Source organism: Seriola dumerili, unplaced genomic scaffold (assembly GCF_002260705.1).
Source record: "Seriola dumerili isolate Sdu_G_001 unplaced genomic scaffold, Sdu_1.0 BDQW01000312.1, whole genome shotgun sequence".
In the NCBI taxonomy this organism is placed as follows: Eukaryota; Metazoa; Chordata; class Actinopteri; order Carangiformes; family Carangidae; genus Seriola; species Seriola dumerili.
In genome coordinates, this window is record NW_019174567.1 from 753,335 (window position 1) to 766,634 (window position 13,300).

Genomic DNA, 13,300 nt, shown 5'->3' on the forward strand with positions numbered 1-13,300 from the left:
CGTGTGATACTGAACGTGGCCCCCTGTTGGCCCCCCGAACTGCCTCGTTCAAACAGGAAATCAGGACGACGACAGGGCGGCGCCGAGCTCAGGTCCAGAATCGTAGGTCAGATGCAGGATGTTGCGACCGTGCCCCCCCCTCCCCCCCTTCTTCTTCTTCTTCTTCTTCTTCCCCGCCCTCCCCCTCCCACCCCATTTGTCACTCCTCCTCGCTCTCCTTCCTCCTCTCTGTAAGCGCCTCAGCTCTAATTGGATGGCCGGTCCCGGTGTGGCCAATCAGGAGCATTCCTCCCCGATGCGTTGGCACGAGCGGCCCACCTTGCGGTCCAGCTTCACCATCTTGAGGACGGCCTCCTCGCGCCCGCGGCCCAGATGGTCGAACAGACAGTCGTGCTGCTCAGGGAGACGGTGGAGCATGCAGAACACGTAGCCTGGAGGGGGGAGGGGAGGGGTGGGACAAACAACGTGGTGAAGGAGACGTTCTGGTGGTTTCACCTCAACAAACACAATCATGGCGTGTGGTACTGACCGCAGCGGCAGGAGCCCAGTTCCTGCTGCACCAGCTCTAGTTTGGTTTGGCAGCGGTAGCAGCGCCGGCGGTTCTTCTGCTTGGGCGTCCCGCCGGCCTCCTCGCCGCTCCCCTCCTTCTCGTCCGGCCGGGGCCGTTTCTCTGGTGTCGCCTCGCTCTCTGAGCTCGAGGCTGAAAACACAAGCGGCAGGGTGAAGAGTTAGCGCTCAGAGCTACAGGCAGGAGGAGGAAGAAGAAGAAGGCGGGGGGGGGGGGGGGGGCTGACCTGATTCTCGTGGACGTTTTGTGGGTGTGCAGAGTGTGCCTTGGGCTGTTTCTGTGGACGACACGCCTGCAGGGGGACATGAAGAGACGAGTCAGACAGGAAATGACCATCCATCCAAAATAAGACATGTACTGAAGGTTACGGACCGGTGCGGCGGGAAAAGCGTCACATTTTCATTTTGTGCTTAAAAGTGTAAAATGCCATTTTAATCAATATTCAATAAATAAAAACAGCTATGAAATTAATTAGGTCATAAATGTAGAATGATTGAAATAAATGTAAATATATAAATAAAACAAATTAATAAATACAGCTATAAAATAAATTAATTAGGTCATAAATGTATAAACATAGAAATGAATGTAAACAGAAATATATAAATAAATAGTTTTATAAATGAATAAATAAATAACTTTTTATTGACGACATTTTTATTTATTTCAGGGGACTTTTATTTTATAATTCCACATCTATTTATTTACTTCAGGAGACTTATTTTCCTAATGCCACATTTGTTTCCCAGCTTTCCATGTGTTATATTCAAATGAGGGGGCGTGGTCATCTGACAGGACACAGCACCAGCTGCAGAGACGTCCCCGCTCTACAAAGCTGTCAGGATTCTGATTGGACGTGGACATTTTATGAGTTCATACTGTAAGTGAAGACAGGTGACTTCATTAGAATCTGACTTCTACTCAGCAGTGATTGGAGGAAGGCCTGTGTGACATCATTTCCTGACTTCACATTAAAGTAAACTCCCTTGGTGCTCCTCAAAGATCCTCTACAACAAAGATGACGCAGTACAAGCAGCGCCAATGGCAGACACTTCCTGTTTCCTGTGTGGGCGTGGTCATGACTGCTTGTCCATAATAACAACAACACAATACAACACTAGATACAGTCTGAATTGACGCCCGACTTCGCTGCTGGTTTATATCTGCTAGCTTAACAACACTCCGTTTTCCCTCCCATTACAGTGGGACACACACACACACACACACACACACACACACACACACACACACACACACACACACACACCCCCCCCCGAGTCTGTCTTGTACCAGCAGCGTCACACAGAAAACCACAGCTGTATTCATGGATGTGGTCAGAAACTTACTGTAGCCTTTATGTCAGCAGGTTGTTGGTTTCCCTCCTTAAAAAAAAAAAAAACACCTTCCTGTTGTTGGCTGTCCCTTCTTACCTTCCCTCCTGCTGGGAAACGTGGGCGAGGGCTCTTCGGCTGACGGCTGCTCGGAGCTGGAGGCCGGCGACGACAAAAGGGATTGGCTACTGCTACTGCTCGTCTCGCTACTGAAGACGGCCGATTGGCTACTCCCGCTGCTCTGGATGGGCCTGGAGGTGCAGTCCTCCCCCGGCTGCTTCTTCTGGATGTCTGGGGTCAAGGGCGGCGAGAGAGGGAGCGGAGAGAGATGTAGATAAGAGACGGGGAAACAGACGAAGAGGGAGGACGAGACGAAACAAAGAGTCAAAACACTCACATCTGGATTCTGTTCATGCTACAACAACACAGCTGCAACTACAGGAGAGGATCAGGGCCACGGGTGGATTTTTTGTTTCTTTAAAACATTTAAAAACATCATTTTTTTCATAATTCACCAAACTGGTACTGTTGATCTGTCGGCCCACCTCAGTGTGTGATGACAGTAACCTGAGGACAAACCGAGCTCTTCTTCTTTGGTCCTGCGGCAGTTTAACATGTTTTTACATCTTATAGACCAAAATATTTACTGATGAATGAGAGAATAAACAGCACATCAATCAATAATGTAAATAGAGCTGCACAATTAATCAGAAATATAATCCACATCACAGGAGCTGCAGTTTTTCTATAAAAGGCAAAATGTGTCTCAACATTGTTTATTGTCAGTGTTGTGGAGACGCCGCGACCTACAGGTCAGGTTCTCCAGACGTAAAGAACAAGACCAACAAAAACCACATCATCACCATTTTTAGTTTTTTCTGTGTAATATGATTTTTTTTTGCATCTCTAATAAATGAATCTTTAGTTGCATGACGTCGCTGGTTCGAGTCCAAGCTCTGTCCGATCCCACTCACGAAAACCTTTAAACCAGGCTGCACCACATGACCAGAGGAGGACGGCACTGACCTCTGACCCCGGCTGTATAACGATGATCTCAGACATTATTGATCTGTTGTGGGGATATTGTCTTCAGAGCCCCCCCCCCAGGGAGGGTGAGGGAGGTCAGCCTGGATTGTAGCTCCTCCTTCACATGTGGAGCTAACCCACTTCTGAGTCTATTCTGAGCCTCACTGCTGTCTGTGATGCCAGACTCAAAGCCGGGGCCCGAGGTCCCGCGCTGTCTGCCGTGCTCACCGGTTGCCATGGCCACCGACAGCAGGGCTGCAGCACAGCCTCAACCCATCCTCCCGAACCAGAGTGAAGACGACGCTGAGAGAACCTGACGCACACAGTGACATTTTCAAATTTTAACTGGACCGTTTCCTTTTATCTGCGTCGACCATTTTGTTACGTCGCTGCAGAAAAACGAACTTTCTACATCGAGTCTGATTCAACAACTTCACAGCTGCTCATTAAGATTATTGTTTACATGACGGAGGCCCCGCCTCCTTTACACAAGAAAATACTTCTTAACTTTAACCAACATTTCCCTCCAAAAGGTGGACAGGTGTTTGGAGAGAGACTCTTAACTCGTGTCCCTCTGTGTTCCTCCGACTGCTTAGCATTGATAGCATTCCTGACTGAAATCAGCTGGCACGCCGAGCCTCAAGCTGCTGCTGCTGCTGCTGCTGCTGCTGCTGCTGCGTCCTGGCTGTCAGAGACAAAACGCCTCTACCTGCCAAGAAGCAACTCAACAAACAAACCGTTTCCTTCTCTTCCAGCAGCTGAGAGAGAAACCCAGAGACCATGAGCCCTGATCCTTCTACATAGATTATTGTCTAAAGCATCAATGAGGTCGTTTGCATCAGTTTCCTCTGCGGTCGAGAAATGATTTGCAGTGTACAGGTGAAACCCTCGACGAGTTGCACAAACTGAATGTTTTACCCTTTTTCTACCAACATTAGCAGGTTTTTTTAAACGTGGGTAAACCAGCTAATTAAAGCACATTGACCTCTTTCCCACTGACGGGCGAGTTCGTCTTTTTGTTCGGACACATAACTCGGGATGCCACGATCACGTTTTTTTTGCCGCCGATACCAATCATCTTTGTCATCACTGCAGATGTCACACACTTTGTAGAAGTTGTTTTGGCGGCCTGTCAGTGGGAGGCGGGGCCACACCACACTGTGCTTCTCTCAGCCGCAGACACCAGAATTTTAACCACAGCTCGTCTGTGACTAGAAGCTTTAATTCACATCTACATATCATGTATTTGAATGAAAATCAGCTGATGATGATCAGCGGCCGATCAATCAGAACACCCCTACTGCAAACTGGTAAAACAGATCATGTCTCAAGTGTCGGAGCATCTGATCAGTGACTGTGTTGTTCAAACTTATTTCAGGGCGGCAGCTTCACTCTTTCAGAGCTCAGCGTAGCTGCAGTGTTTCTGGTGTAACAGCAGGGGCTGGACAGGTGAAAGGTAACAGGTGACAGGAGAGGTTAGAGACATCACAGCAAAAAAAGACTGAGTTCACGGGTTTACATCACTAGCGATCGGAGCCGGAGCTGATAAATCCGTGCGTCTACTGCAGAGTCATGTGACCCATGTGTGAATGCTGACTGAACCCTTTTCCACTGCTGATTAAAGCCTGATGTCGGCGAGCCTTAGTGGGTTTGTTAACCAGAGGAAAAGGAGCTTTAGAAGAGGAAAGACGACAAACAGAGCTGGTCACCTGCTGGTGAACAAGACAGCAGTCCTACAAAACACCCGTTTGTCAGCGATTATCTCTCACTGCCACGTTCACAGAGAGGGAAAACATCAGCACCACTCTGCTGTGAGTGGACATTTTATCTGACAGGATTTAAACCCAGGAAGGTGCAGCTGCTCCGCCTGTTCCTCAGGTGGCAACCACATGAACCTCTGAGTTCCTCTCTTTGGCTTTTGAACTGTGTGTGTGGAGTGATGGTGAGTGGTGCGCAGAAGTTATGATTAAAAGAAAATGTTGAGGTGAGACTCACCAGCAAAACATTTGGAGCAGAGGTTCATGGTTTTACTGGACCTGAGGAGAGAGGACAGGAATGTGACTGATGACATAAATATCAGCAGAACATGATTATATGGATAAATGTTGAAAATGAGAATCATCTGTATCATCCAGTTCAGTGGTTCCCAACCTTTTCCAACTCATGGCCCACACCATGTCGGCAGCCCCATAACAACACAAATATACCATGTGCGCTGGTATATTGTATATAATGACATTTTCACCTAAACTGTTCTGTTTTGCAAACGATGTGTCGGCCCACTTGCAGCACCTTCACGGCCCACAGGTTGGGAACCACTGATCTAGTGCATCATTTTCTGGCTGAACACAGTTGTCTCGGTTGATGACACCTACACAAATACACAACTAAGAACACACAACCAGTGCAGGACAAACACAATCATTCAATCTCATTGTAGGATATTTTCAATGCTGTTGTGTAAAAGCCAAAACTAGTTTGTGTGTTTTTTAACAGTTAGAATCACCTGAACCACTGACACTGAAGGAATCCAAACTCCCATGATCCCACGCTATTTCATGACATCACCCAATGCCATCTTTTGTTCTTGTTTTGATTGAGAGACTTCTAGAGACGGAAGTTACTGACTGGGTTTAAACTTTAGATAAGTTCTGACGTTATCGGTTCAGCTCTCCATACTTTAGAAATTTAGAAATAAAAGTTATCTCAGACACATAATCACCACTTCCGTTTCTGATTAAGACATTCATCAATGAATGGGTGCAGGGGGTTAATGTTGAGTACATATGAGAAAATAAGAAATGTTAATTCTGTTTTTTATTAGTTTTTTTTTTTCTTACAAAATCACAAAAAAGTACCGATAAGAGAACTGTTAAAGTACCGGGTCAATAAGAGTAGTACCATTAAAATCTTAGCAATACCCCTCCCTCATGGGTGGTGGTACCTTTCCTACAGGTGCGTCCTGCCTCACCTTCTGGACCTCTCTTTAATGTTCAGGCCAACACAATACGTTCAATACGTGGCTCTTCTGTGTCAGCTGTGAGTCGGGTCAACAGTCAATAGGAGCTGGAAGTGTGTGTTTTCACATCATTGTTCCTACAGGAGCGAGGTGACTGAAGCAGCAGGACAAGCCTGCACTGAATGACTGCCCCCCCGAGGAGGAGGAGCTTTGTTTTCACCTGTTACGCTCATTAATCCCAAACATGTCATTATGTAAAAGGATCAATTACATTAAGACATATGTTGATGTGTATGTTTCACCAACATGTTGAATATGTTTTTATATGAGTTTTAAAATTGATCTAATTTATTTATTTATTTTGACTAAATATATATTTTAGTGGTTTCACTAATGTTACAACAGTTGATCTTATTCATTTTGATCTAATTTATGATTATTAATGTTTATATATATATATATGATATTCCTCTTTTTCCCCAGTGTGAACAGATATTCAAATTAAATTCACACAGAATAAAACACATTTACAGAAACAGTGAGATCCACACACAAGGTGACCCGACTTTATCTCAGTGTCTTTGTCTTTAACAAAGATTCAACACCAGAAGAAGAAATCACAGCCTGAAGTCATCCAAATAAGACGACCTAAAAAAGGAGACAGACTCTCCTTCATGTGGCTGTAGTTATACAAACAGTGTGAGCTTTACAGCAGGCTGTTGACCCCCCCCCCCCAGGTAACACTCCAACCAGGACACCAGAGGTAATATCTGATTATACCTACAGGAAAAGATAGCAACAAGCAGGGAGGAGAAACCAGATAAAACAAAACAGAAAAAAGCCATTAACCTTGAACCCTGGTTTTTAGTAACTTTAATTTATCCACTTATTTCATTGTAATTATGTTCTAAATTGTAATCTTATCTGTTCTTTTATTATTAATTTTCCTGTTTTTTTTGTTTGCTCATGTTATCGCAGCTTTTTAAATCTATTTGATTGAATCTCACCCTCAGCTTTCTCTCTTCTCTTTTCTTTTGAGCTCATCAGTGTGTGAAGCTCTTTGAACTGAACTCACCTGTATGAAAAGTGCTGTACAAATAAAGTTTGATTGATTGACTGAAGAGGACTGAACTGAGGCTGGAAGTATTTTCAATATTTCCCTCAGTCTCTCAGACACATCGTCCACTATGAGCACTTATATATGAGCACAGGCCAATATGGTCGACATTTCAAAAACATGTTTGACATCATTTCAGAACAGTTTCGTCATTACATGTTTTGCCAACCAGACAAGACTTTTTTCAAAATGAATAAATTGCCACTGAGCTCTGTTCACCTTCAGCAGAACATGTTTGTCTTCAGGAAGAATTCAACAGTTACAGGACGTTTTACAATAAAAAGAAAATGGCTGCCGTCTCTAAAAACTCTCTCTCTCCTCTTTGCTCTCTCCATAACAATGTTAGAAAACCACAAAGTATGAGCCATGTCTTCCTGTTTTTTGTTGTTGGGTGCTGTTGGTCAGGTCAGGTGTCATTAATTGTTACCATGGTAACATTGGTCTCAGGTTTGAGTTAACCTGGAGGTAAAGTGTCTAATGTTTCTGTCTTAAAATGAGTCAGTGTGTATTTTAGTGAAACAGTCTGACTGACATCAGACCAGCACTACAGACCAGTCTGACGTATCTGTGAGAAACTGACCCCTGATCTCATTATTAAAACATTAATTATTAAAACATAAAACATGTTGATTAAATTAACTGTATTCAACTGGAAACAACACTGTACTTCAGTGATGAGAGAACCATGTCACTGATGCTGCCAACGTTAAGAGCTCCACCTCTGAGCTCAGTCCTTCAAACCCCCGGGTCAGTTTCACACGGATACGTCAGACTGGTCTGTAGAGCTGGTCTGATGTCAGTCAGGCTGTTTCTGTAAAATACACACTGACTCATTTTATGACAAAAACAGGCTTTAACCCAGGCTAACTCGAACCTAAGACCAATGTTACCATGGTAACAATCAGAGACACGCGTGCTGACCAGTAGCAACCAACAACAAGAAACAGGAAAACATGCCTCATAATTTGACCAATGAGAAGGGACAGAGTTTTTTTTTTTTTTTTTCCAAATCTGATTTTTATTTTATTGTTTCACTCTTTCCTGAATTTTCAAAGTAAAACATCCTTGTAACTGTTGAATTCCTCCTAAACACAAACATGTTCTGCTGAGGGTAAACTGAGTTGAGGGGGTGGATGTGGTTCCTCATTCGGCCATTTTTTTCATTTTGAAAAAAAGTCTTAATTTACCCAGAATTCATTGTGCCACAGTCCGGCTTAAGCTCAAGAACTAAACTGCTTTGTGTAACAGATGAATTCAGACTCAGTCTATCTGTTTGTTGTATCTATGACACAGTCACAGTCTGTCCCTGCTTGTAACCTCATTCAAGATCTTCTTCAAGAGGCCTTGAGTTTCAGTGACATGTGTGGGACAGACTCTGCAGCCAGCAGCCCCCCCAGGCCAGGTGTTATTCTGAGCTGAGGCAGGCAGGGCCGTAAACACACACACACACACACACACACATACACACAAAAAACACTGTCACCATTAGTGTCACCTGACATTGACAGGTGGCTTCACTGGTTCCAGTTTGCTTACAGGACGCCACAAAAATGAAGGCAACTGGGGGAGCTAGCTGGGGCTTGGGGGGTTTTGTTGATAATCAAATGACAAGTCATATGAGAACATTGTGTTTTCATAACACCTCAAATAAAAGGACTGCTGTTATCTGTCTGGTTATATTTCACACATTAGTAGTTAAAAGCATTAATATATTAGTGTTACAGGGCTTAGAGTGTGTGTGTGAGTGAGTGTGTGTGTGTGTGTGGCTGAGTGATGACATGACAGTAATCTTATCACACTGTGTGTTTTCTCTGTGACTGAGCTACACCCCTGTAATAAGGAGGAACAGCGTTCATGTTTGCTGTTAAATGGATTAAAGGTTAGCTGTAGTCATTTTTCCTATGGGGTAACATCAGTGAATCACATCCGGTATGCAACACACATCCACCACTTGACAAGAGCGACTGTAAAAAGGCTGGAAAATAAGTCAAAAAACTGGTTTTATAAGCAAAGCTAGGTTTTCTGACTGATTAGCTAGCCGTGCTAACCGCTTTTCCTGAGGTGCTTCAAGAAAACAGGGCAGGTTTAAAAGGAACCTGCTGGCAATAAATCATTTTCTATGTCGGATACGTCATCTCCTGGGTTCACTAATTGCCTTAAAACACGGTGTAAAAATAACAGCGACTGCCCGAGACGTCGACAGACGGTTTGTTAGCTCAGAAAACAGCGGAACATTTAAGCTAGTTTTCAAGCTGTGAGGTTTATTTATTAGCTAACTTCCCAACCCCCCACCCTCGGCCTGCACAACAGAACAACAACAATGGGTTTGGACTAGGTGAAGCCGTTGGGCATATTTCATCCGGATTTACCTTTCGGTTTAAGATAGTGGGTTAAATATAGTTTATATTTTTTATAAAACTCACCCCCAAAATCCGCAGGGACACCGGGGAGGTAGACTCGGAGGTTTGCTTCGTTCACTGGTGTCTCCCATGACTTCCAACAAAAAAAAAACGCGAGGCTGGGGATGAGACCGGGGCCTGGTCGTTCAGGGAAAAAAACGATCCAACAACTCGAGTTAGACACAAAATAAAAAATAAAAAAAGATAAATGTCCTCTTTGTTTAAAGTCCACAAGTCGTTCAAAGAAAACGGGGGAAGGAGAGGGGCCCACAAAGCCTTCCGTTAAGAGAAACAAAACGGCTCAGTTTGAACTGGAATAATTGAACGGCACTCAAAGCAATCAGCTGGACGTTCGGACTTTACGACCGACAGCCGAGAAGAGGGGGGCGCCGCGGTGTTTCAGTCGACACCAAACGGCTTAAAAGACCCTCATCTGTCCGCAGACACTTCCAGGACACAACCACGGCGACGTTAAATACACGGGAGGGTCAGAGAAAGGAGAAAATAAATAGATAGACTGAGGCCTTCCCCTCTGAACACTTCAGGACCACCCCTATTCACACGTCGCTGGCACCGAGTACCGCTGGGCCGGAAACGCGTCCATCAAACCAGAAATGTCAATATTGCCCCAACGAAGCGACGGTGCCACAAACAAGACACGTCTATTCAACATTACACGACTGAAAACCGACGAAATAAACATAAAAATTAGAAATCTAGCATGTTATATTCACTTTAAATGAGCACAAAGCGAGGTATGGATCAGATCTGACTTGCTTTGATCACTGGTTTTATTGTAATCCGTTTTACCAGATTACAGAGACAGACTTAACTCCCCAAGACGTCTGTAATTAACAAAAGAAAATAAAATCAACCTGAAACCGGATTACATCACAACATTATCATTTTATCTAACAGGAGGACTGACATTGAAGACGTGACTGTGGTCACTGAAAGGAAACCTCATTCACATTAAAATGCAGCAGGTTACTCTACATAGCAAAAATAAGATGTGACAGCTGTTTTCCTAGCACCTCTGTTCATTGTATGATATAATAGTTTGTTTGTGGTGGTTCTAGTTGATTAAACTACCACTGATTGGTTCAAAGAGCTACATTAGCATTCATTAAGGTGAGTTTCAGGTGACCTAATGACCTGAAGTCCAATATTTACTCTCCTTTGAGCTCCAATTTGGCCTCCACCAAACTTTGAGGGCTGGCCCCCAACTCTCAGATTAACTCCAGATATAAATTCCTTTACAACAAAGGTTAACTTCTGCCAAATTAGCTGCACCCATTTTGGTCGTCTCTTTTCAGACTAAACATCTGTATATTTTTAGCTCATTGTAGGATATTATCAATGGTGTTGATTTTGCTACAGCAAACATGTAAAAAGCCAACAAGGGACAGTGGTGGAGAATTAGCAACAGATATAAACTCTTTGTGGAACACATTCATTTCACGCCTTGTTTTCAAACTGTTAAATTGCATCGTCCCTATTAAATAAATAAACTGAACTGAAAATGGACAGAAGTGACGCTGATGAGAGTGAACTGAAACTGTAAAGTTGGGAGCTATCTACCCTGCTACCCTTATAAAGGGTTTATGAATGGTTAATAATTATCTTATTAATCCAATTGTTAACACTTTATAAAACATAAATAAACAATTATAAACAAGTTATAACACAGTTTTCATACATTGATGCAGGCTCACTATTTGGCAAGATGATGGTATTGCTTACTACTCATTAATCTTACTAATGAGTTACTACCATTTATAAACGGTAAGAGGAGCCTTATTGTAAAGTGTAAAACACGTCACCAAACAACAAACTTGAAGAAGCAGCAGGTACAGATGCTGATGATGGAGAAAACAAAGAGATATGAGGCTGAACAGTTCAGATACATGTGGGCTCACTATTTGGCAAGCAACAAGTCACTGTTGCCGTCTTTATCTAATGTGTAATAGTAGCTTATAGATGATTTATAAAGTGTTCAGTTAATTAGAACAACAAACTATAATTATTGCAAGTCATAGTTCATATTTTCAAATGTTTGGAAACAAAAGGATCTTTCAAAAATATTTGCAACCTGGCTGTATTTGGCCTCCGTATCACTATGTGGTCGAATGTGGGCTACAAACATTTTAAAGATTTTATGGAGCCCTGAGTTGGAAAAGGTTGAGAACTGCTGAACCACATACAAACCATTCAGAAATCCTTCATAAGGGTCGTCTTATGGCAGATTTAAGTTCAGGTAGCACAAGATAAAATGAAATGATAGCGGCTTTTAAACCAGATTTTATCTCTACAGGATAGAGTGTCCACATCAGGTAATGATGCAGGTGATGCGCCTTATTCAAATGACCACAAAAGCCACCTTGTGGAAGAGTTAGCTTCTGGCTCGCTGAGGATTGGGGCCCCGGGACAGTTTGCTGCTTCGCCCGTAAAAATGCCCAATAACAATTATGCCTTTGATCAGTTATTACATTAATTTACAGACAAATCCCACACAGGTTAAATATGACTGTTTCCACATCAGTTGAGCAGGTGAACTCAGGTTTCTGTCCCACTGCTCCGGTTAAACCCTCTCACTGTTACTGTGGACAAACAAGATGATGACTGAGGCGACAGAAACGAGTCAAATCTGACATCTGAGCTCCAAAATGAGAAGATGTTAAATGTCTGTAGCAGTGACCGGATCATGATGAACACTGTGACAGAAGCTCTCAAGACTAGAGAGAAGATAGACATCGCTGTATTGCTTGTATCAAAGACCTCCGCTGTGTTCGACAGCAGTGATTCAGGCAAGCAGCAATAAACATTAATGAACAATGTCAGTTGTTTCCATTATCACATTTTTGACAGGCAATGTTCTGAACAAGAGGCAGTGAAATGCAATCACACGTCAATGGTCAAAACAAATATATATATTAGGTCAAACTATACACATACATAAAGTTAGATGGGGGTGGGGAGTGTGTTCTCTACATTACAGTGTAACCTGAACAACGGCCTAATTCAGTCCTCTGGTTATTAAAGAAGACTTAATCCAACCAATGGCTAATCTTCTAAAACATAGATGGATGACTAGAGGAGGTTTATAGAAACATCAGTGTCATTAACGTAATTCAGATTATTTAACATCAAACAAAAGGTTTCAAAATAAAAGACAACTCAAAAGTGCAACATCAGGACACGAAGGAAACAAACAGGAACCACAGCACTGAACGGACGCCCAGGAAGGCGAGCGAATTTATATTTTTGCCAGGATCATTTTTTTTCATCATTATAAACACCCCGAGAGGAAAGTGATTTTTTTTTTTTTGTTTAAAAAAAACTTAAAATTGAAAAGGATTGCCCCCCCCCCCCAAAAAATATTCTTTTCACTTGCATTTCATGACAATGTTTTTACAGCCGAAAAAAAAGATGATCCTGGAAAAAAAAAGAAGAAAAGCCTTTCAGGGCTTCCGTAGGTCCTTTAAGGCGAGGGAAGGTTTTTTTTCGCCCCAGGAAAAAAAAAAAAAAAAAAAAAAAAAAAAAAAATCATCAGTGGCCTCTCGGGGGTCTTTATAATGATGAAAAAAACATTTGGAAAAATAATGATCCTAGCCAAAAAAAGAAAATAAATTAAAAAAATTCACTTGCCTTTCGGGACTTCTGTTCACTGAGAGATTCATTTAAAACAAACCTACAAAAACACACAAAAGACTGAAACCTGACACGTCCGAGAGCGAGGAAGTGTTTCAATTCATTTCACACACAAACACAAAGATACCAGATCCAGCACCCCGGTACTGTTCTTCAGTCAGAAGACCCAAGCTGCAACCTTTATTTCTGTCTACTTGAGTAAAGAAAAATAAAGTGCCAATAGCAGCTGCTCATGTATCTACGGTATAG

At 42.8% G+C, this 13,300-nt stretch overlaps 1 protein-coding gene across 1 annotated transcript; it reads right to left on the minus strand.

Moving 5' to 3' along the window:
* Positions 1-206: 206 nt before the first annotated feature.
* zfand3 (zinc finger AN1-type containing 3) lies at positions 207-9,581 on the minus strand. Its single transcript, XM_022758902.1, has 6 exons — positions 9,425-9,581; positions 4,921-4,961; positions 1,999-2,190; positions 795-860; positions 530-700; positions 207-431 (listed from the first exon to the last, which is right to left on the minus strand). Exons 1-6 carry the CDS (start codon positions 9,490-9,492, stop codon positions 277-279), a joined length of 693 nt encoding a protein of 230 aa, XP_022614623.1. The 5' UTR covers positions 9,493-9,581; the 3' UTR covers positions 207-276.
* Between the last annotated feature and the right edge of the window lie 3,719 nt (positions 9,582-13,300).